We start from the raw sequence: 24,594 nt of genomic DNA on the forward strand, positions 1-24,594 counted from the left end.
TTTGTCCATTTTAAGCATCACACATGAGCAAGGGCTTTTGTCTTCCTGCTTTTTTTTCTTTTCTGAGACAGAGTCTCGCTCTGTCACGCAGGCTGGAGTGCAGTAGCGCAATCTTGGCTCACTGCAACCTCCACCTCCCAGGTTCAAGCGATTCTCCTGCCTCAGCCTCCCAAGTAGCTGGGACTACAAGCGCCCGCCACCACGCCTAGCTAATTTTTTGTATTTTTAGTAGAGACGGGGTTTCATCATGTTAGCCAGGATTGTCTCGATCTCCTGACCTCGTAATTCACCTGCCTCGGCCTCCCAAAGTGCTGGGATTACAGGCGTGAGCCACCACGCCCGGCCTGTCTTCTTGCTTTCTTACTGCTGTATTTTCAGCATCTACAACAGGGTCTGACTCAGTGCAAATCTATACCGGGCCTGGCAGTGTTTATTGATCAGTAGGTGTTGTCAGGCACCTGCACCATGCACTCATTTCCCAAGGGACAGCCTAGAAAGTCCCATTCCAAATTTCTCATTTTCCCAACTCTTTAGATGTATAATAGCTTAAGAAACCCTAACGACAACCCCACCATACAAGGTTAACCGATAATCACAGAATGTGCTTATTATTCCATAAATGATAGAAAGCCATTAATAAAACCTATTAAAATGTTTCTCACTAGTCATGGAAATGGAAAAAAAAAATCTAGCAGTTGAGATGCTGCCTTTGAAAATTACTTACACAATGATCGCTACTCCACGGAATCTGGGTCCACAACTCCAGATCTGCACTTAGCTAGCATATGAATTTTAGTTGGCCAAAAGGAATTATTCAGTTGATGACATACAAAAGGCTACTTACATTGGGTGGAAGACTGAGGCGCTCTCCATTGGGCAGAGTTAGGAGCTTGTTGTCATCCAGCACTGAGTTCAAGTTCTCAACCCATTCTGGATCCACATCGCCATCGAAGACGATCCACTGGCGCTTCTGCAGCTCGCCTCTCACGCTGTCGATGATCCTGGTCGGGGAAGGATTTTAAAACAGCTGCTGACTAAATCAAGATTTTTTTTTTTTTTTGAGACGGAGTCTTGCTCTGTTGCCCATTCTGGAGTGCAGTGGCATGATCTCGGCTCACTGCAAGCTCCGCCTCCTGGGTTCACGCCATTCTCCTGCCTCAGCCTCCCGAGTAGCTGGGACTACAGGCACCTGCCACAATGCCCGGCTACTTTTTTTGTATTTTTAGTAGAGACGGGGTTTCACCGTGTTAACCAGGATAGTCTCGATCTCCTGACCTCGTGATCCGCCCGCCTCGGCCTCCCAAAGTGCTGGATTACAGGCGTGAGCCACTGCGCCCAGCCAATCAAGATTTCAACATTAGGCATGTTTACCTATGATGGTTTGAAGTGACCTTTAATTTGCTCAGACTTTGGCTGAAAATAATGTATACTCTGCTCTTGTGAGAGCAAAGTACGTAGGGCCCACATCCAGGAGAACACAAACACAGATCAAAGAAGACGTACTTTCTCAGCACGTGTGTGAAGAGCCCATCTGTCCATTCCCTGGTGTTGGGGTCCAGGGTTCCGTAGAGGTGGTCTTTGCTGATGGCCTTGGGGTCGATGATATGGGCCACACCTTCCACACCCTCGAGTCTCTCCAACGCCTTCAGCAGGACACGCCAGGCCATGCTTTTCCCACTTCCCGAGGGCCCCACCATCATCAGGCCATGATTGATCTGGGTGATCTGATAGAGCTGGAGAACCTGCAGGGCCCAACAGACCAGCACAGTGACCATCCCAGAGGAGGAATGGGGCCAGCTCCTCGCTCAGCCACCCCTTGTGAAAGTCAGCAAGAAACATTACGTGTGGACTTCTTCTTTTTTTTTCTGAAACGGAGTCTCTCTCTGTCGCCCACACTGGAGTGCAGTGGCATGATCTCAGCTCACTGCAAGCTCCACCTCCCAGGTTCCAGTGATTCTCCTGCCTCACTCCCCCGAGTAGCTGGGATTACAAGCACCTATCTATGGATTCTCTCTCTTTTTTTTTTTTTTTTGAGATGGAGTCTTGCTCTGTTGCCCAGGCTGGAGTACAGTGGCGCGATCTCAGCTCACTGCAAGCTCTGCCTCCCGCGTTCACGCCATTCTGCTGCCTCAGCCTCCCGAGTAGCTGGGACTACAGGCGCCCCCAACCATGCCCGGCTAGTTTTTTGTATTTTTTAGTAGAGACGGGGTTTCACCGTGTTAGCCAGGATGGTCTCGATCTCCTGACCTCGTGATCCGCCCGCCTTGGCCTCCCACAGTGCTGGGATTACAGGCGTGAGCCACCACGCTATCTATGGATTTTTAAAGGCAAGTACTGAAACTCCCCAACTGGAGAGATGTTACATAGGCCACATCTAAAACAAACATTTCCAAACTGGCGAGTTCTTTAGTAAGTCAGGAAGGCTGGAGCCAGTGGGACAAGACACCAACGAGCAGCCTCAACAAGGACACATCAGATCCCGGCAAGGACAACGAGAGACTGAATGGATGAGCTGTATGTTCAATCCCGTACAGCGTCTCTCAGGCTAAACACACACAGCTTGTGTAAACAACAAACTTTTTCTTAAATGAATCACATAGAGTAAAGGAAAGAAGCCAATACAGAATGTAAACTACTTACTGATCAGCAATTTAGGCTGTTCATCTCTGGCACTGGAAAGTCTTGTAAGCAGAATTTTTACCAGTATAAACAACTTTCCAAAATAGTCATGCACTTAGCATTTTCAGAAATCGAACTGTATCGTGTAAAATTTTCAGGTTAAGTATTGTTTCCTCTTCATTTAAACAACAACAACAAAAAATTCAAATAGGCCTTGGGCAAATCTTCATAAAGCATATTATGCACCTCCACAGCCTCTGTGGACAGTTTCATCAAAGGGCCCACGGTTGTCATTACTGGACACTAAGGCCAGCAGGGTCTGTGAGGGCAGTGGTCAAGGAAACAATCCGAGTTACCTTTTCAACCCACATTCCACCAACTTCTTCTCCATCTCCATATGTCAAATACATCTCCTGACACACTTTCTTCAGCTCTTCTCGAAGGGCAGTCATCTCACCCCTGTGATACTGGACTCCAGGGAACACGTCCGACAGGAGGCTGAAGAGCAGCGGGATGTCCTCTGCCACCAGCTTCGGCACCATCGTCTCACAGACGCTCTGTATCAGAATCTACGGGGAAAGGGCTGGGCTGTGAGCAGTGGAGCACGGCTTAAGTGCTGCCCGCTGCATCCCCAGGAGATGCGTGATCGGTAACTGTTGGTGAACAAAGGGTGCGACCATCACTCGCCCACATTCGTGCACTCAACTCACTGGGCCAACATTCCAGTCGATTCCAGTCATCCCAAGACATGTGAACCACAAGAAGAACCCACAAGTCATGGCTTAAATGTTAAAAAGGTAAAGTTAAATAATGTATAAGGTTTGAATGATCAAAACGAACCTCTTGTTCAGGGAGATTTTCAGCAATTTCTCCTTCATCAACTGCTTCCCCTCGTTCCTCTTTCTCCCTCTTTATCTTCTGGATTCTCTCTCTCTTCACATTGCCTGCACTCACCAGCACACTCTTCAAAGCCCGAAGACCAAAGTCATAATGGCTTTGGGAAGATAGCTGCTCATCGCATAGTCTAGATAAGAAAAATAGGCTTTCTTTAAAAACAGTATACTTTAAACAATAATAGGGTCAAGTGTCAAGAAATCAGAGATGGGTATTTTGAAAGACGTACCATCATTACACATAAAAATTGTAAGGTTGGCTGGACGCGGTGGCTCAAGCCTGTAATCCCAGCACTTTGGGAGGCCGAGACGGGCGGATCACGAGGTCAGGAGATCGAGACCATCCTGGCTAACACGGTGAAACCCCGTCTCTACTAAAAAATACAAAAAACTAGCCGGGCGAGGTGGCAGGCGCCTGTAGTCCCAGCTACTCGGGAGGCTGAGGCAGGAGAATGGCATGAACCCAGGAGGCGGAGGAGCTTGCAGTGAGCTGAGATCATGCCACTGCACCCCAGCCTGGGCGACAGAGCAAGACTCCGTCTCAAAAAAAAAAAAAAAAAAATTTTAAGGTTAAATGGGCACATTTATCACATGTAAGAAATATGATTAGGAAGAATTCTAGGCTACTTACTTAAAAAATGGGACGATTTTGTTGGCAAGCACTTCAGCAGTGCGGAAGCCCTGTGAGTACAGCATGACCTGGGCGATTAACTGCCGGTCGGGCTTGGTCATCGCCAGGCTCCGGAACAGCTTCTTCAAGTTGTCAGGAAGGTTAGACCGGCCCGCGTAGCCAGGGTTCATGGTGATGAAGATGGCCATGTCTGGGCTCACCTTGACTTGTTTGTTCAGTAGCTCACAAGTAATGGGGGCAGAGGCTGAGAACGAGATGACAGTGTTAAGGCTAGAAATGTTAAAAAACAAACAAACAAACAAACAAAAAACCCCATTCTAAAATGTCTCTAAAACAACAGACAAAGCTCTCGTTCTCCCAGGGAGCTGGAGTAGAGGGTTCCTGGGGGGCTGCTCTCTGGCCTTTCTTCAGGGACCACCAGCCACGCTCTCCCAGCCCAGGTGGACCCATTCCCATGCACCTCACGTGCACGTGTCCCAGGTCAACCCACCAGAGGCAGAGACCACTATGTTATTTGGGCAACACAGCACTGAGTGTCACAGAGAACTCAAGATAGAGATGCAGTCCACAAATGCGCAAAAATAAAAAGGAAGAAATGCCGCGACACTGACTGGCTTAGATCATGGGAATTACCTGTTCCTAGCATCGACAAAATAAAAAGAACCCCAAACCTCCAAGCACCTCTGAGCCACTTTGGAACAAAGCGTATTCTCGCCTTAAGAGAACACTGATTGCAAAGGCAAGTGCTGTGCTTTCTTCCACACTCCTTTTGTTTTACTTAGGAGGTCCGGGGAATTCTCCATAAGGCAAGTTGTTATTATGCAATAAAAGGAAACATTAAAAGCTACACTGTGTACCTAAGACAGAATTTCACACCTACCCAATACCTAAATGTTTGCCTCCTTCAGCATCCCACCCTCCCTGACCCATATGCTGGGCCTCTGTGTTGAACCGGGAAGGGAAGTGGTCCCTGGGGCCTCTCTGACAGCTGCTCCTATCATGATAAAGGGCTTGTTTCCAAAGACAGATGGCAGAACACTGGCCAGACAGGTGGCTGGGGAGGCTGGCTCTCTGACGATGTGGGAAGGAAGAGGGGGCACCGAGGGCCCACACCAGAGGACACACTCATCCCGTGGCAAAGGCCATGGAGGGCACACACAAGCTGTAAGGGAGCACGGGGGCATCTGCCTGGCTGAGGAAGGACTGTTCAGGTTTTTGGTTGTCCTGGGACATAGAAACCTCTATGCTGCTGCCCTAGAACAAGGACTGAAAGCGGTGACGCAGAACAGTCCTGGGTTTTTTGGGGGGAACAGTTTTGCTCTGTGGCCCAGGCTGGAGTGCAGTGGCATGATCTCAGTTCACTACAATCTCCGTTTCCTGGGTTCAAGGGACTCTCCCTGCCTCAGCCTCCCGAGTAGCTGGGATTATAGGTGTGCACCACCACGCCAGGCTAATTTTTATATTTTCAGTAGAGACGGGTTTCACCATGTTGGCCAAACTGGTCTTGAACTCCTCACCTCAAGTGATCTGCTTGCCTTGGCCTCCCAAAGTGCTAGGATTACACACGTGAGCCACCACGCCTGGCCTGGGTTTCTTACCTTCCATCTTTAACCACGGCTCACTATACTGCCTATAATAGTGAGTTCCTGTGAGCTAAATTCCTATTTCTAATCCAAGAGGTAAAAAATCAGTTCACAAGGGAATTTCTCTCTACATTCTCTAAGTAATCTTTGAAGAAGAGGTGTCTTACTCTTGTCGTAGTTGGGGCTGGAATGTTCACGCAGTGCTTCCTGTATGCACTGCACCTGCTGGGACACAGCTGACAGCATCCGCTCCTCCAGGCGGTTGAACTCGTCAAAGCAGCCCCAAGCACCCACCTGGCAAAGGCCCACAAAGATCCGGCCCATTGCCTGGAAAGGAGAGGAAGAAAGAAGCTAAAACCACCTGCTGTGCCCTAAATTGTCTCCCCCTCTCCCTTGCCACAAATTAGTATGTTGATGCCCTTACCCTAGTGGGTTTGTCTCTAGCAAAAGAGCATGTAAGGATGTAACTAAGGTTAAATGAGGCCATGAGGGTTGGGCCGCTTATCCATGGGACTGGTGCTCTTATAAGAAGAGGAAGAGGAATCAGAATACTCTCCATGCTTATATTCCGAGGAAAGGCCTTGTGGGGACAAAATAGCCATCTGCAAGCCAGGAAGAGGGCCCTCACTGGGAACTGAACCCCACTGGCACCTTGATCTTGGACTCCCCAACCTCCAGAACTGTGAGGAAATACATTTCTATTGTTAAGCCACACAGCCTGTGCTGCTTGGATATGGTGGCCTAAGCAGACTCCCATACCACCTGCCTCCGTGCTGGCTTCATGGGGCTCAAATCCTGACTCTGACGATCTGTTTGGCCTTGGGCAAGTCACATCTTTTTGAAACGCATATCTCCCCATCTTTGAAATGGGAATAATACTACCTACCTCCCATGGTGGTTGTGAAGGATAAATTAGAGTCACATCTCAGGTGAGGGGCCCAGTGCCCACACACAGCAGTTACTTCATGAACAATAGCCATTATCATGACAGATGAAAAGTATAATACCTTCTTTCCTTCTGTGCCAATAAAATCTCAATGACAAAGCTACTGTTTTTATTCTATCACTTTTTGTCGAATAAAGATAAACCTCCTCCATAACATGTGCTTATTCCAAGACACAGGCACTAAAAATGTCTTCAAAAAACTGACATTTTACAAAAATATTACACTAAAGATCTAACTTTGAAAACATGAAACTAAAGTCAACTTCAAAGCATGTATGCTGGACACCTCAAACACTTCAAAATAACACCTATCGCTACTACAGGACTCAGGAGGCCATACAAACCATGCTGAGCTGCAACGCAAATGGCTTTCACAGGTACGAGCTTGATATTCCCCAAACAATCCCCGCAGGGCATTAGATTTTAGGTGGATCCCATAAAGCGTCTCACCTGGAAATCAAAGGTTTCATCACAGTTGAAAACTAAAACAAACCGTCCAAGCTGATGGCCAAGAGCTTTGACAGACTCCGTTTTCCCAGTTCCAGCAGGTCCTGTTTAAAGAAAAGCAACAGAATGCTTGAGTCCATTACCTAACTGAAAACATATCTTTAGCTTTAAAATAACTATAAAAAGCAACTCATTTAAAAAACCCAAGTAGTGGCCAGGTGCGGTGGCTCACGCCTGTAATCCCAGCACTTTGGGAGGCCGAGGCGGGCGGACTGCCTGAGGTCAGAAGTTCGAGATCAGCCTGGCTAACATGGTGAAACTCCATCTCTACTAATAATACAAAAATTAGTCGGGCGTGGTGGTGGACGCCCATAGTCTCAGCTACTCCGGAGACTGAGGCAGATTGCTTGAACCCGGGAGGCGGAGGTTGCAGTGAGCCAAGGTTGCACCAGTGCACTCCAGCCTGGGTGACAGAGCAAGACTCCGTCTCACAAAAAAAGTCAAAGTAGTAATAAATGCAAACAAATTTAAGATTTTAGAACGTACACACCACATAATTAAGTAGTACATTCAGGCCGAGTGTGGTGGTTCACGCCTGTAATCCCAGCACTTTGGGAGGCTGAGGTGAGTGGGTCACCAGGTCAGGAGTTCGAGACCAGCCTGGCCAACATGGTGAAACCCTATCTCTACTAAAAATACAAAAATTAGCCTGGAGTGATGGCGCGTGCCTGCTATCCCAGCTACTCAGGAGACTGAGGCAGAAGAATGGCTTGAACCTGGAGGCAGAGTGTGCAGTGAGCCAAGATCACGCCACTGCACTCCAGCCAGGGCGACAGAGACTCCATCTCAAAAAAAAAAAAAAAAAAAAGAAGTACATTCAAATCATTAGTTCTATCTTCAAACATTTTAATACATGATTCCATCTGTCCAGATCTGTGGAAGAACTTACCAAATGGGGAACCCCCCAGCCTGGCCTCCAAGGCTTGTGTCATCGTCAAATAGCAGCGGTCAGTGAGGGGGGTCTGGACCAGTTTGTCCTGAACACCCAGGTACTCAAAGCCATAGTTAAATTTGGCATTTGCCATTTGAATTGACAACTGCTGTAACACATCAGTTTGCTTAGGGTCAAAGTAAAATCGCATCTGGCTGAGCCATTCAAAAGATTTGGCGTTGTCAATCTTGCTTTTGATCAAGGACCTTGTAACGTCTCTCTGGTGAACCAACTCTGTAATCTGAAGAAAGACAGTCACTTTAAAAGTTCATCTACACTAAAGCAATACAGTGCATTCTCGGGGGTTGTGGATTGTTAAACTGAAACTGAGGTTCTAGGTCCAGTTACAATGGCTTTCAGTAAATGTTCCAAAAGGCAAATTCACTTTCAGAGATGAGAGAAATGTTACTCATGAGATGGTATTACATAGAACCCAGAGCTGCAGCAAAAACAAAGAAACAGAAACACCTGGCTTTAAATATTTTAAAATTCTGCAACTATCCTAAAACATGATGGAAGACTAGCTTTCTGATGTCTGTCCTAAGAGTCTGCCATGTGCCACCATGGGACTCGGAGCAGGCACTGCCCACGCCGTGCAGCGTAGCACTGCTGTGGCCACCTCTCTGGGGAGATGACCGGAAAGAGCAAGAGATCCTGACCAAGGTTGATCCCTTCCTCTCTACCGTGATGTCATGCAACCCCCGCATGCCCCTGAGATTACCTTTCAATAGGGACAGGGAGCCAAATGCCCACCCTCAGAGGATATCCGTACACCGTCCACTGTTCTCCTTGATACTATCTGAAACCTTTTTCAAGCATGATTTCCACTTAACTGCATGGTTGAGGGTGTAAGAGTCTAACTGGTAAGGAAGGAGTCTGGCGCGAGACTAACCAAGTGTTCTAGCTTCCGCCTTCGGAGTGGGGGCTGCTCCATGAGGACAGAGTCTGCTAACACATTGAGGGTGACCTCCACATTGCTCAGCACGGAGTGCAAGGGCGCGGCGTCTCCACCTCCGCCCATGCTGCTCAGTGCGGTCTCCACGTTCTCAGACCAGGCTATCTGGGCTGACAAAACCACAAGCTGGGCCTGAAAGACACAGGAACAAGATCCCAAAAGATCATTTTAAAGATTGGTCCGCGTTTTCACCATGAGCCCACTCACTGCTACTATAGATTACCTGGTATTTATCAATCCAAGTGATGTAGGTATTTGGGTCAATTGAAGTTGCTTTACCAAAAATCTCAACTTCCGTAACAGACTCAGCAAGCAGTTTGGCCAGGGTGACCCTCATCTCCTTCTCTACCAGCGTGAGCCACTCGTTGATTTTGGGATGCTCAGTAATTGACACAGGAGTTTTAAACAGAACCTGAAATAAATGAAGAAATAAAATTGAAGTAACAATTCTAAATGAGGCGTGCAAAAATGTGAGAGAAGTTTTAAAAGTTACAAACAGAAATTTACCTCCTCTCCTTCCCGAGATGAAATACCCAAAACAACAGAGTTATCCTCGTTCAGGATGATGCTCGAAACTCCAGCAAACATCTTCTTGAAATGTTTCTGTAATTTAGCGACATTCTTGCTGTTTCCAATGATTTCAAGCAAATCTTCATCACCCACAAAATAGAACCTAAAATTAAAATAACACTCAAGTTGCTAAAATATGATATACACATATAAGGTGAATCAAGGCAAAATTTCAAACTGCAGGAAGGGAAAGAAGATGTGGCTGGTGGTGGCAATCTCCAGCCCAATTTCAAATCACATCGAAATTTCTTCCAGTCCTTGGCAAAAGATACACACTTACCTAACAAGATCTTGAAGTAAGAGGAATTCAACGAATGCAAAGAATTGCATGTCATCTGCCTTAGTAAGTTACTTTATTAACTCTTTTTTTTTTTTTTGAGACGGAGTCTTGCTCTGTCACCCTGGCTGGAGTGGAGTGGCGCAATCTCGGCTCACTACAACCTCTGCTTCCCGGATTCAAGCGATTCTCCGGTCACAGCCTCCCGAGTACCTGGGATTACAGGCAGCCACCATCATGCCTGGCTAACTTTTGTATTTTTGTAGAGACAGGGTTTCACCATGTTGTTCAGGCTGATCCTAAAATCCTGACCTCAGGTGATCTGCCTCCCAAAGTGCTGAAATTACAGGTGTGAGCCACCACGCCCAGCCTATTAACCAATTTTTAAAAAATCTGTCCAATTCAGCCTAAGCAAACTACTCGGAAAGGAAAAGACGCCACTCAGAAAACTGTCAGAGGCCGGGTGTGGTGGCTCACGCCTGTAATCCCAGCACTTTGGGAGGCCGAGGCGAGCAAATCACCTGAAGTCAGGAGTTCTAGACAAGTCTGACCAACATGGCGAAACCCCATCTCTACTAAAAATACAAAAATTAGTTGGGTGTGGTGGCGGGCACCTGTAATCCCAGCTACTTAGGAAGCAGAGGCAAGAGAATCACTTGAACCTGGTAGGAGGAGGTTGCAGTGAGCTGAGATTGCACCATGTGCTCCATCCTGGGTGACAGAGCAAGACTCCATCTTAAAAAAAAAAAAAAGAAAACTGCCAGCGATAAACACTGAAGAGATGCCATGCAAGCTGCCTTGGAGGGTAGATGATAGTTAAATTAAAGACTTAGGAAATCCAAGGTAGGACAATTTAAAAAATCCAAGGTAGGTACAATTAGTAATCACTGCATGACAGGGAAGGGAATGGTAATCATTATATGTATTATTGGCTAACAAAATCCTTGATGTCAAAACTAACAAACAGAGGCCCAGAAGGGAAAGGAGATAGCTGGAAAAATGCACAACTGAAATTCAGCTTGACTCCAGGCCAAGTCAAAGCAAGGATCTTACCTGGGGAAAGATGACCGCTCTCTTTCCAGATATTCTCCCAATGCTTTCTGGATCTTTCCTAGCAGGTCTGCCAATCTTTCCAGAGACCTCTGTACTCCCTGGATATTCAGAACATCCATAACAAGGGGAGACTTGGACACTTTTTTCATTAGAGCCAAAAACTCAGTGCTGATGCTACAAATGAAATTAAAACATGCGTCAGTCTTTGCACAGAGTAGTTACCAGCTGCTGGCAAATCTGGCTCTCGGGCTGGAGGCCGTACCTCTGAAACCGCTGGGTTTCCACTGGCAGCAGGTGCTTGATATCTGCACTGCCTGTGAAGATACCCTCCAGGTAGACCCACCGCCTCTGCACATCAATCCACACATCAAAGAGAGCCATGATCCTGTTCAGCTTATCTTCCCAGCTGAGTGCATCCTCTTCAAAAACCTGGTGGACAGACAAGAGGGCAGAGGTAAACTGCTAACCCTTTTACTCACAGACATGCCAAAACTCACTGAAAAATGCAGATCAGGATCTCATGAAGTAATCTCATTCACATTGTAAAAAACAAGTAGATGGGTGCAGGTGGCTGACACCTGTAATCCCAGCATTTTGGGAGGCCGAGGTGGGTGGATCACTTGAGGTCAGGAGTTTGAGACTAGCCTGGCCAACATGGTGAAACTCTGTCTCGACCTAAAATACAAAAATTAGCCAGGTATGGTGGCGCGTAGCTGTAATCCCAGCTACTTGGGAGGCTGAGGCAGGAGAATCACTTCAACCCAGGGGCGGAGGTTGCAGTGAGCCGAGATGGTGCCATTGCACTCCAGCCTGGGTGAGAGCGAGACTCCACCTCAAAAAAAAAAAAAAAAAAAAAAAAAAGCAAGCAAACAAAAAAAACAAGTATTGGCTGGCTGTGGTGACTCACGCCTGTAATCCTGACACTTCAGGAGGCCGATGCAGGAGGACTGCTTAAGCCCATGAGTTCAATACCAGCCTGGGCAATATAGTGAGATGCTGTCTCTACAAAAAACAAAAAGTTAGCCCAGTATGGTGGCATGTGCCTGTGGTCCCAACTACCTAGAGGCTGAGGTGGGAGGATCACTTGAGCCCAGGAAGTCAAGGCTGCAGCAGTGAGCTGTGATCGTACCACTGCACTCCAGCGTGGAAGACAGAGTGAGACCCTGTCTCAAAAAATAAAATAAAAAACAGGTACCTAGTAACTGTCAGTGAAAAGGTATTACAGTGAAAGTGTGGGAGACCACTGGTGGGGAGGGCAAGCTTCCTTCCCCAGCGACAGCACCTTGTAATACGGAGAGAGCTTCATGGCCGAGACGCTGTTGATGTGCTCTTTGACCTTGTTGAAGAGGTCATCCCAGCCGCGGATCAAGCGGCACTTGTTCTGATAGTTAACCAAGTCTAGTTCATAAGTATTCCACACTTCTCGTATCTGAATTCAAACCGGAAAGACGCACATTATCAATATGTGGGCATCCACTAGTTGCACAAGGGACCAAGCACTATGAGAACCAAAAGGACCACAGATGACAAGGCTCCATTTTTACATAGCTCAGATCCATGTAACAGCCCGGAACACAACATAAAAGCAGCCGTTCAGTCTTATTACTTGCCTGCTTCAAAAATTCTTCCAAAGCCATCTCCCCTTGTGCCACAAGCAGTACATCCTTGACAATAGCTTCATTTTTCTGCAAGTCAACATCCCAGATTTGGCCAAGGGTTAGCTCAGAAACAACCCAATTAACATGAAGCCTTTTCATGAGCTGTTTCCAATGGCGGTCTTTAAGTGCTTCAGATTTCAGTTCAATCACCAGCATGTTTATCTGTGGAGAAAGTAAACGAAGTGTCTGTGCAGGTGCATTTCTGACGGACACTCATCACCATGTGACACTGGTCACCCACCTTCATGTAACCTTTCAGAAGCCTCTGAACAAACTCATAGGACGCATACTGTCGCAACCGGGCAGGGAAGCTTTTCAGCTGGTTCAGGAGGGCATCCAAATTTTGTCGAAGCTGTCGAGAGAAACATAAGATGCTATTTAGCTTGCCGGCATTTCTTTAAATGGAAATATTTCTTTAAAAAATGGTTTCAGGCCGGGCGCGGTGGCTCATGCCTCTAATCCCAGCACTTTGGGAGGCCGAGGTGGGCAGATCACAAGGTCAGGAGATCGAGACCACAGTGAAACCCCATCTCTACTAAAAATACAAAAAATTAGCCGGGCGCAGTGGCAGGCGCCTGTAGTTCCAGCTACTCAGGAGGCTGAGGCAGGAGAATGGCGTGAACCCGGGAGGCGGAGCTTGCAGTGAGCCGAGATCGCGCCACTGCACTCCAGCCTGGGGGACAGAGCGAGACTCCGTCTCAAAAAAAAAAGGTTTCAAAATAAGTTTTACAATATTCTGGACGAATAATGTAAATGACATGCAGGACATTAAGTGACATCTTATGAACTCACAATACAAATACACGAACTTGGCTTGTCACGTTCCTAAATAAGGTCTCTAACTGTTAAAATAGACATACACAAACACCGATTTCATGAGATATACCTTTCGAGGCTGTACTGAAACCCAGGGTTGCTCCTTCATCTGATCGATTTGCTCCCAAACCTTAGAAAGTTCTGACCAAACGCCTTTGAGGTCCTGTAATTCTTCTAAGGCCACCTGTGATTGAGAGTAGTAAAGCAGTTGACTTTGGAAACAGAAATGGCCCCAGAATCTGGTAGGGCCCCGGAGATGAACAAAGTCAATGGCAGAGTCCGGGTGGGGAGCGGGACTCTCCACCCCTCCCCAGTGGTTCATACCTGCACGCGCTCTTCACTGCCACTGAGAAGCCCAGTATCTGTCAATTCCAGCGCCTCCTTGGCCTTTGCACACTTCTCTCTGTCGTCCTTCAGCCTACCAAACTTCCCTTCATATATGGTGAGAGCCTGAAGTGCCTCTTCTGGGCGAAGGTTGCCCTGAAAGCAGAGCACAGAGAATTGGACACAACGTCTCGGGAGAGATGAGCACTGAGGCTTTAAGATGGCGCATGGAGCCCACAGGGCTTCTGGACATTTCGGATTCTTTGCACACATCTTCATCAGGAAACATTCAACAAGATGTCCACTTTGGATGTGTGTACAGTAGTGAATTTAATTTTTACATCAATATTTTACATAAAATAGAATGGTGGAGCATCTCTTGATTTAGCCATTGTCTTACTCAGTACCCTGGAAGGTGGGAGAAGAGGCAGCACAGACTCGGTCTCAAGTGCACATCCCCAGTGATACAAGAGGACAAACCCCCGGGGCCTGCCAGCCATATCCTCCCCAGAGAACATAGTTGTTACATCAGTCACCTAGCTAAGAGAAGAATGAGAAATCAACAGAAACAGACTCTACTTCAGCATTAACACTATTATTGGCATACTTCCTTTTCATTTTGATAACTGTTGAGAGGTGTACAAAATATTGCTGTTTTCTACTAAGGCAAAATATCAAAAAACATTTTACTTAGGCTGGACGCGGTGGCTCACGCCTGTAATCCTATCACTTTGGGAGGCGAAGGCAGGGAGACTGCTTGAGTTCAGGAGTTTCAGACCAGCCTGGGACTTCATCTCTACTAAAAATAAACAGTAAGCTGGGTATGGCGGGGCACGCCTGTAGTTCCAGCTACAATGCTTGATCCCAGGAAACAGAGGCTTCAATGGGCTATGACCACATCACTGCACTCCAGCCTGGGCGACATAGTGAGACTCTGCCTCAAAAAAAATTTTTGGCCGGGCGTGGTGGCTCACGCCTGTAATCCCAGCACTTTGGGAGGCCGAGGTGGGTGGATCATGAGGTCAGGAGATCGAGACCATCCTGGCTAACACAGTGAAACCCCATCTCTACTAAAAAATACAAAAAATTTGCCAGGGGTGGTGGCAGGCGCCTGTAGTCCCAGCTACTCGCGAGGCTGAGGCAGGAGAATGGTGTGAACCCAGGAGGTGGAGCTTGCAGTGAGCTGAGATTGCGCCACTGCACTCCAGCCTGGGCGACAGAGCAAGACTCCGTTTCAAAAAAAAAAAAAAAAATTTTAACTCTAACACATTACTGGCACCAAGGTGAGGTGATAAAAAATATTCAAATTTTGATGACCAGAATCTTGCTATTACTACTCAACTCCTCCACTGGAGCAAGCACTCATAACCTAGCAGCAATAGCAGCACTGGCAAAAGCAGAGACCATCAAATCAAAATTAAAAACCAAGGACACAGTAGAACCCGCAGGGAGGGGCCCGGCAGCACGGGAGCGGTTACCGGCAGGATGGGACATTCACCAGCAGATCTTTGTGGAAGGCTCAATCTGTCACTGGCCTACTGTAGGAAACTTACATCCCCAAATGAGAAAAAGATTAATATTCAAAATATGTTCACATCTTTTCCATTTGTCTTTTCTATGCTTATATTCCATAAATAAATAAAAATTTAAAAATTTGAAAATTAGAAAGAAAACAAACCACTCGCCTGGGACCCACGATAACCCAATGGGATCAGCATGTAGAGAGGAGAGGGCCCAGGCATTTGCATTTACACGCTCTCCAGATAATTTCATGCGCCCTTAGGAAACCACCAATACAAATAACAAGGGGAGCAGAACATAAAATACATACAATTTTGAATTCCACTCCCACTAAATCAAACACACCGTTATCTACTATCGCCTCCGCCATCAGCACGAGTTGCCAGCCCCCTTCCACACCACCCTCCCCGGCACGGCAGTAGCCACCAAGCCAGCGTCCTCTCATCCACTTCTGTCGCGGCAGCACTACCACCTGCCTTGCCTGTCTCTTCTGGCTCATTTTTTCTCTCTCCCACTGAGCGTGACTCCATGAAGGTAGGAGGTTCTTGTCCTTTTCACTCACTGCTATACCTCCACGACCTAGAACAATGCCTGGAACACAGCTGGTGCTCAATAAATGCTTGAATGCAAGAAGAAGAGTGGATGTGGCAGTTTCTGAGTGGTGGCAGGTTTAATGGCTATGGTAACGATGGCAACGGAACCTGCCTCCCCACAACCCACCAGCAGCACTGGCAAAAACAGAGACCATCCAACCAAAATCAAATTAACTAGCAGCAGAAGTGGGAAGCTTGGCCTTTGTCTACAGGAAATTAAATTCTAATTTCTGTGCATATCTACGTAAGAGAATGAATGATCTAAGAACAGAAAAACTTTAATCCTTGAAACCAGCTCCTGAATGCCATTCTGGGTAAAAAGAGGTCTAAGCTGGGCTTCATATTTTCACATTTACTATCTCCATCTGCTTTTTTAACTACAAAAAGGAAAAGAGTCTTCAGTACTGGAAAGCTCAGTCACAGCAAGGACTTTTAGGCTTGAAAGAAAGTCACCAAATCACACTGCTGGGTGAGGAGTCTCCTGGGTCCCCAACAGGCGGGACTCACCGTGACAGGCTTGGTCTTCTCCCAGTCGGTCAGCAGGTCGGTGGTGCGGCTTTCCACGGCCCGATCCTCCTGGACAATCTTCATTTGCAGGTTTGCCACCTGCTGCTGAATGGCAGAGTCCTTTCGCCGCATGATGTCATTGAAGGCTCCCCACTCTCCCTCGATGTTGTCAATATAAAGCCAGGAAGGTGGGAACTGGAATCTTTGCTTTTCCAGTAAGCGCTGGCCATTGCGGTAGAGCTTTGAGAGTTAACAAATAAATCAAATTTTTTCTTCTATAACAATGATAGAAATTATTAATTAGAGCCCCATGAAAGAGAAGGCACTTGATAGTTATAAAACATGCAAGACTGGCCGGACACAGTGGTTCTCGCCTGTAATCCCAGCACTTTGGGAGGCTGAGGCGGGTGGATTGCTTGAGTCCAGGAGTTTAAGACCAGCCTGGGCAACATGGCAGGACTTCGTTTCTACTTAAAAATAAAAAAATCAGCCGGGCATGGTGGCATGTATCTGTAAGCCCACCTACTCATGAGGCTGAGGAGGAGATGTGAGGAGATTTGAGGAGGTTTGAGGAGATTGAGGCTGCAGTGAGCTAGGATCCTGCCACTGCACTCCAGCCTGGGTGACAGGTGAGATGCTGCCTCAAACAAAACAAAACACACAAGATCAATACATGTGCTCTTCTCCTAAAACCATTCATCCTAAGACATCATGGCCAGAGGGCGACTTCCTCTGAGAGCCCACTGCAGCTAGTCTGGGTGCTGCACTCCACTGCATCCGGATGGCCCTGGACAGGATACAAAGCAAGGTAGAGCTGGGCTTCACCCTTTATTCCAAGTTATTAAAAGGATACTTGGCCGGGCATGGTGGCTCACGCCTGTAATCCCAGCACTTTGGGAGGTCAAGGCGGGCAGATCACCTGAGGCCAGGAATTCGAGACCACCCTGGCCAACATGGAGAAACCCCGTCTCTACTAAAAATACAAAAACTAGTTGGGCATGGTGGTGGGCGCCTGTAATCCCAGTTACTTGGGAGGCTGAGGCAGGAGAATTGCTTGAACCTGGGAGGCAGAGGTTGCAGTAAGCTGAGATTGCACCACTGCAAGACTCCATCTCGGAAAACAACAACAACAAAAAACAGAAAAACCCAGATGCCAAGTATCTGCACTGAGTTTTTCATTATTTATTTAGCTTTTTGAGATGGAGTCTTGCTCTGTCACCCAGGCTGGAGTGCACTGGCACGATCTCAGCTCACTGCAACCTCCACCTCCCAGCGATTCTCCTGCCTCAGCCTCCCGAGTAGCTGGGACTACAGGCACGTGCCACCACACTCAGGTAATTTTTTGTATATCTTTAGTAGAGATGGGGTTTTACCATATTGGCCAGGCTGGTCTCAAACTCCTGACTTCAGGTGATCTGCCCACCTCAGACTCCCAAAGTGCTGGGATCACAAGCGTGAGCCACCACGCCTGGCCTGCACTGAGTTTTAACAAGCACATCAGGCTGTTGTAATAGAGATGATCTGTGGGCCATACTAAGAAAACAGTGCCTTAAGGGTTGAGTCAGGTCATTCTCTCAGAATGCAAAATACTATAGAAGCCAAATTAAACTAGAGATCTAGTGTGATTTTTAAATTTTTATTTATTTATTTTTTTGAGACAGTCTTGCTCTCTGTTGCCCAGGCTGGAGTGCAGTGGCGCCATCTCAGCTCACTGCAAGCTCCGCCTCTCAGGTTCATGCCATTCTCCTGCCTCAGCCTCCCGAGTAGCTGGGACTACAGGCACCCGCCACCACACCCGGCTAATTTTTTGTATTTTTAGTAGAGATGGGGTTTTACCGCATTAACCAGGATGGTCTTGATCTCCTGACCTTGTGATTCGCCGGCCTCGGCCTCCCAAACTGCTGGGATTACAGGCGTGAGCCATGGCGCCCAGCTGAAAATTTTTAAATATTCATAGAACTCACCTCAACTTGCTTCTCAAACTGCTTGATCTTCCGTTTCAAAGACTGCACATAGGTGATGAAGGTCACTGCATCGGAGGTGCTGGCTGTGTCTACTGAGTGCTGCTCCAACTCTTGGCGGGACTGTTCAGAGAGAGGGGAGCATTTCATCACAGAGCCGGGGTTTGCCAGTAGACTGGTTACAGAGACAGAGTCTTATGTCCTCACCTTTGAGATCTGGGAATGAAATTCCGTCATGTTTGATCCTAGCATCTGCCCAAATTTGCTAAGAACCTCCTTATGCCAAGAGTCATATTTCAAGTTCACCTTAGATTGTACCTGAGGGTGAAACAGCACACAACACATCATCAGCTCTTTTCTGCTGGCATTTATCCTTCCAATGAGTATCAGTCTAACAGAAATATTGCTTTTACACTTCCCTTGATACCTTTCAACTAGACAGCAGTGCTCACCTTGCCATAATCTATAACTACTGGTCCAAACTCTTTCTTGGTTTCCGCATTGTCAAAGGTTCCTCTGGCCTTCCTTATTTGGACCAGGAGAGCCTGCCATTTGTTGAGATCTTCTCCAAGTCTGTTATAGATGTTTTCAGCTTGCATATCCCATAAACACTGATACTGAAGCCAAACCTGCAAATGAAGAACACAGTTAAATAATAGTTTGAGTTTTCATTTTGTAGAATACTAGCACCTCTGACGTTCACATTTTCCATTAAGAAGGTTCATGTCTTTCACCACTGTTAGAGAAATTCTCATTTGAGATTCTCAGAATTTTCATATCAAAAAAGAATAAAACTTACTATTCTCGAATGTCATGGTTAAAACTCCAAAAGATGTATCCTAGCATTTACTCTCTGCTTTGAAAGAGCAAATATAATCCAGCGAACCACACATACAGTCAAGACCTTTTAGCTCCATGTTCTTTATATCTTGTACTCTTAAGCGTCTAGAATAGATCATATGCATATTTGAATGAAATTAGGAGTTTCTTACCTTGACATATTGCTCAACTTCAGTTACAATGCCCATGACAGCAGAATACGACTCTTCCAGGGCAACAGGGCCATCAGGCATCCGTGTTAAAGCATTCCGATAGAATTTCTCTTCCTCAGTCAATTCGTAATGTACACCCACCTGGCCGACCAAAGCCGAAATGAATGCAAGTAGTGTATACGAAAGCGGTAATCTAAGTGTACCTTTTACTTAAATAAAATGAACCGAAAAAAAGCTCACGGCCAAAATGGCATTTAAGGGGTAACATCCACTTACCCTGGCCACAAGTAACCAGAAAGCCTACTTATATTTAATTCATCAAACCAATACAAGACACATTAATGACAACAGAGAAATGTGGCAATGCAAAAACAGCTGAAGAGTGCATGAAGCCATTTGCTCATTTTAACTGAGTGCTTGTTATGTGCCAGACACTATTCTAGGTACAAAAAACAGATAAAACTCTATGGGAGGACAGATGCGATTAGGGAATCAGCAAAACAGCCAGAATGTCAGGTGGTGAGAGGGAACTACGGAGCAGAGTGAGGACGAGAGGGAGTGTGGGCGCAGCACGGGGAAGGCTGCATTTTCCTTTTTTTCTTTTTTTTTTTTTTTGAGACGGCGTCTCGCTCTGCCGCCCAGGCTGGGGTGCAGTGGCCAGATCTCCGCTCACTGCAAGCTCCGCCTCCTGGGTTCACGCCATTCTCCTGCCTCAGCCTCCCGAGTAGCTGGGACTACAGGCACCCGCCATCTTGCCTGGCTAGTTTTTCGTAGTTTTAGTAGAGACGGGGTTTCACCGTGTTAGCCAGGATGGTCTCCATCTCCCGACCTTGTGATCTGCCCGCCTCAGCCTCCCAAAGTGCTGGGATTACAGGCTTGAGCCACCGCGCCCGGCCTGAAGGCTGCATTTTCAATAGTGAGGTCAGGAAAGGCCTCGCTGAGAAGGGGAAAGTTGCGAGAAACCAGGAAGAGGGGAGGGGTAAGTTGTGAATATTTGCCGCCAAGGATTCTGAGTTGAGATCAACAAATGTGAAGGCGTAGGGGCAAGAGTCTACCAGCATGTTTGAGGACCAGCAAGACTGCGGTGTGATGGGGCAGAGCCAGTGAAGGAAGCAGCAGCAGCAGCTGAAGTCAGAGAAACAATAAGCAGCACATTACACGGGGCCCAGCAAGCTGCTGGGGCTTTGGTTTTCATGAGTGAGATAGGAAGTCATTCAAGGGCTCCGAAAAGAGTGTCAGGATTGACTCAGAATCTAAGACTTGCTTTGGCTGCTGTGTTGAAAACAGATTTTAGGGAGGCAAAGGCAGAGAGAACAGATAGGAGGGAACATGAATAATTCAAGTGAGAGGTGATGGTATCTTGTATGGAGTGGGTCCAGTGAACAGCTCGGCATTCATTTTCAAGAGACACACAATGGGAGGCAAGGACAACACCACGATTTTTGGCCTGAATGAGCTGAAGGATGGGAAGTGAAAGACTGAGGGAAGATCAAACTCGGGGAGGCAGGGCTCAAGAGGTGCTCAGTGTGACGCCACTCCCAGACAGCCAAGTGGAGATGCCATGCTGGCAGCTGGCCAGACAAGCCTGGATCGGGAGAAGAGGTCAGCTGGAGATATGAACACAGAGCTGTCAGCTTGCAGGTGGCATTTAAAGTCAGTAAGACTAGATGAGACCACAAAGACAGTGCACAGGAGTGGAGAGGGAATGGAACATTTAGAGGGAGTTTAAGGGGAAGGCAAAAGAGGAACCAATAAAGGAGACTAGCCACTGAAGTGGGAGGAGAACCAGGAGGCACGGTGTTCTGAAGAGTCCAGTGCATCACGCAGGAGGCAGCTTCCATCAAATCCTGCAGTTAAGAGGTGAGGCAAAGACAGAGAAGCCCACTAGTCAGCAGGGTGGGACCGCGGGCGATCACACAGAACAGTGCTGGAGGAGGCTGGATGAGCGCCTGAGAAGGGAGCTTCCTTATGAAGATTGCAGGGGACGTGGGGTCCCGTTTAGGTACTGAAAGAAGACCCAGAAGAGAGGGAAGAACAGCTGAACAAGAGTGAGGGGATGGGCTCTAGGGAACAAGGAGACTGCTGGCTTTAGTTTGTTAAATTTGGAGATAAGCAAGAGAATGATGCAAACAGAAACGAGGCTGGTCAAAAACAGAAGCATGATGAGAAAGACGCTAAGGATTGTATGTGGACTCCTTGAAGGGCAGAAGCCAATATCCAGAGCTTGGTTCTGATTAGCTGGACAGTGCCCAGCATTAGGTGAAACACTACCACGATTTTAGTCATAGGCAATTAACTACCTAAAAAAAAAAATCCTAAAAGATCTGAGTTTATGTTCAAAGTTAAGAAAAGGGATAATGTCTTAACAAGATCACTAAATTCTGGAAGAGTCTGCAATAGCAGAAGTTGTGCCATCTTTTTATTGAAAGCCACTGGTTCTGTTTAGAAGTGACACTGGGGACTAAATTGTCTTTTGAGCTTTCTTTTTGCTCTAAAAATTTACCACGAGTATATTATATCTGAGATTTGCTTTAAGATAATCTGGTGGGGGTGGAGAGGTAGGGAAGAAAATATAAATAACATTGGCCATATATTGATAAAGCTGTGTGGTGGGGGACTCTTGATTCCCTCAACTTTTGTGTATGTTTTAAAATTCCCCTAATAAAAAGTGGGGGGTGGGGAGGAGAGGGAGAAGCAGGAAGAGATTCCCAAAGAAGCTCATGGACAGAAGTTCAAAGAGACTACTGAGACCAAGCTACAAATGCCAAGTAACTAGTTGGAAAAAAAGGTCAGGGCACAAAAAGCCTCCCTAACTTTCCCCTGGGATGTCTGGAGTTTGTAAACAACATCAAGAGCTTATGTAAAGAAGCACCATGAAGAAGTGGTATCACGAGCCCATGAGAAGCCTGGTCAGAGGCGTGTGCTTCAAGTCGCCGAAGGCTTACCTGGTACCTCTGACTCTGGATCCTGGGGAGAGACAGGACAACCATCTTCCAGGCAAACATTTCCTGATACAGCTTGTATCTGCACTCTTCAATTGGCGGATTCAAGTAGATTACCTGATTGGTTATTCTTAACTCATGAACGACATTCTGTGAAAGAAAGGTTTCATTTTTTACTCAGCAATCTATTTCAATACAATTTTTTTTTGTTTTAAGACAGAGTTTCACTCTTATTGCCCAGGCTGCAGTCCAATGGAGCAACCTTGGCTCACTGCAACCTCCGTCTCCGGGGTTCAAGTGATTCTCCTAAGCCTCCCAAGTAGCTGGGATTATGGGCATGTGCCACCACGCCCAGCTAATTATACATTTTTAGTAGAGATGGGTTTCAGCATGTTGGTCAGGCTGGTCTCAAACTCCTGATCTCAGGTGATCCACCTGCCTTAGCCTCCCAAAGTGTTGGGATTACAGGCGTGAGCCACCATGCCAAGTCCTTTGGTTTTTGTTTTCTTGAGATAGGGTCTCACTCTCTCACCCAGGCTGGAGTATTGTGGCGACATGGCTCACTTGACATTCTGGGCTCAAGCAATCCTCCTGCCTCAGCCCCTCAGGTAGCTGGGACCACAGGCATGCACCATTACACCCAGCTGATTTTTGTTTTGTTTTTGTTTTTTTTGAGACGGAGTCTCACTCTGTCGCCAGGCTGGAGTGCAGTGGTACCATCTCGGCTCACTGCAAGCTCCGCCTCCGGGTTCAAGCCATTCTCCTGCCTCAGCCTCCCAAGAAGCTGGGACTACAGGCATGCACCACCATGCCCAGCTAATTTGTGTGTGGGGGGGGGGGGTTTTTTTTTTTTTCACTCTTGAAATACAGAATTTTATTTAGAAACTGTTTAAAATAGAAAAAAACCCTGTCAAGAAAGACCAGGTGGAAAAATGGGTTCCCAATAAAACGGAATTTTAGGGCAACAGAAGTCTAAGAGGCCACACAAAAGGAACAGCACCACTGCCGTCTGAACCATGGCTGGTCACTCACATTTTCTGGCACCGTTAATCACTGAGTCTGGTTTCCTCTGAACTCCACACAGCACGCACTACACAACAATTTTATCATACAACACTTGCTTTCTACACACATTTCAGGACAAGCTACCACCAGAAACAAATCAATACAAATACATCAGAGGCTGAACAATCTCAGTAGCAGGTGAGACACATTTTGCAGAATCCTGCCAAAAAAGGAACTGAATAGGCTGTGGGCAAAGCAAATGAGGGAGAGTTAAGGAATGAAATATTTTAAATATTAATAATTAATTAAGACACGGTACTGTATTTTCTGCAAAAGAAAATTAACATTTAGTAACACACTAATGAATTTTATCTCCAAAGAGATTAGTGCACGGCAAAGTATTTGGATTACAGTGGAGAGCTGTGGACAGCAGACACTGAAAACATGCCAGTCTGGCAGATCCCAAGGTAACGATGGCCTTCACTGACCACTCCCTTTGCCAGAGGTCCAGAAAGAGCTTGCAGCATGATCACCTGCCTGCTGGACTTCCAACTCTAAGCATCAAACTTCAAGGAGCCAAAGAGGAGTCCCCAGTGGGCAAGGGGAGCAGAGAAGAGAAACGTGGTAAATGTAAACCTAAAAGACAGTAAAATGGGATACAATCCCCATTCAAATCCCAGAGATGTGGGCAAGTCCCCAAAACTAGTTGTTAGATTAAAAAACTGAGCACACCTCACTTCCCCAAAAACATAACACATAGAAATTTCGGGGATAACTGGAAAAATAGAGAAACACTCAGTGAAAACTGAGCTCTTCAACTCGAACATCTCAGGGCTGAAACACATCCTCTATTATCCAGGCAACAATGCCTCTTGCTTTTTAGCAGGAATGCAATTGGTCAATGACACCAAATAACTTTACAGGGCAACTTTTAAAATGTTCCTTTTAGACCAAAGCCTAGGCCTAGCCTTGCAAGACCTGTGACAGCAGCTTTCAAAGGTTCCAAGGTCTGGCCCTTCCTTCTCAGACACGATGTCAAACGCAAAATCTCCTGTCATGTTACATTTTATATTTTGAAATATGGAAGCATATTTTGAATACTCTTAAGGCATTTATTTATTACAGCATTCTCTGATTTCACATTAGCTTAAAATTGAGTCTTTCCATTTCTCCACTGAGGTGGCCACCTCAGCACATTACACAACACCTTCTCCCACACTCAGTGTGACCTGCATCCACACGGTCAGCCCCACGGCCAGCCTCTTTGTCTCCCAGGTGAACCAACTACATGTTAATACTGCTCTGCTACA

General features: G+C 46.7%; 1 protein-coding gene across 2 annotated transcripts in view; it reads right to left on the reverse strand.

Moving 5' to 3' along the window:
• The window catches only part of DYNC1H1 (dynein cytoplasmic 1 heavy chain 1), a 92,675-nt gene that overhangs the window by 41,614 nt on the left and 26,467 nt on the right, over positions 1–24,594 (reverse strand). For both annotated transcript variants that reach the window (XM_050796665.1, XM_050796666.1), the window contains exons 11-34: positions 22,283–22,429; positions 19,338–19,478; positions 18,798–18,974; positions 18,553–18,663; positions 18,349–18,468; positions 16,385–16,624; positions 13,764–13,919; positions 13,510–13,623; positions 12,865–12,975; positions 12,576–12,785; positions 12,248–12,394; positions 11,228–11,394; positions 10,966–11,139; positions 9,573–9,738; positions 9,289–9,477; positions 9,003–9,197; positions 8,069–8,351; positions 7,123–7,223; positions 5,894–6,053; positions 4,144–4,387; positions 3,460–3,643; positions 2,976–3,188; positions 1,504–1,742; positions 845–1,001 (exon numbers count right to left, since the gene is read on the reverse strand). In XM_050796665.1, the coding sequence (XP_050652622.1) occupies positions 845–1,001; positions 1,504–1,742; positions 2,976–3,188; positions 3,460–3,643; positions 4,144–4,387; positions 5,894–6,053; positions 7,123–7,223; positions 8,069–8,351; positions 9,003–9,197; positions 9,289–9,477; positions 9,573–9,738; positions 10,966–11,139; positions 11,228–11,394; positions 12,248–12,394; positions 12,576–12,785; positions 12,865–12,975; positions 13,510–13,623; positions 13,764–13,919; positions 16,385–16,624; positions 18,349–18,468; positions 18,553–18,663; positions 18,798–18,974; positions 19,338–19,478; positions 22,283–22,429 (4,146 nt within the window). The remainder of the gene's footprint in view (positions 1–844; positions 1,002–1,503; positions 1,743–2,975; positions 3,189–3,459; positions 3,644–4,143; positions 4,388–5,893; positions 6,054–7,122; positions 7,224–8,068; positions 8,352–9,002; positions 9,198–9,288; positions 9,478–9,572; positions 9,739–10,965; positions 11,140–11,227; positions 11,395–12,247; positions 12,395–12,575; positions 12,786–12,864; positions 12,976–13,509; positions 13,624–13,763; positions 13,920–16,384; positions 16,625–18,348; positions 18,469–18,552; positions 18,664–18,797; positions 18,975–19,337; positions 19,479–22,282; positions 22,430–24,594) is intronic.

Source organism: Macaca thibetana, chromosome 7 (genome assembly GCF_024542745.1).
Source record: "Macaca thibetana thibetana isolate TM-01 chromosome 7, ASM2454274v1, whole genome shotgun sequence".
Lineage (NCBI taxonomy): Eukaryota > Metazoa > Chordata > Mammalia > Primates > Cercopithecidae > Macaca > Macaca thibetana.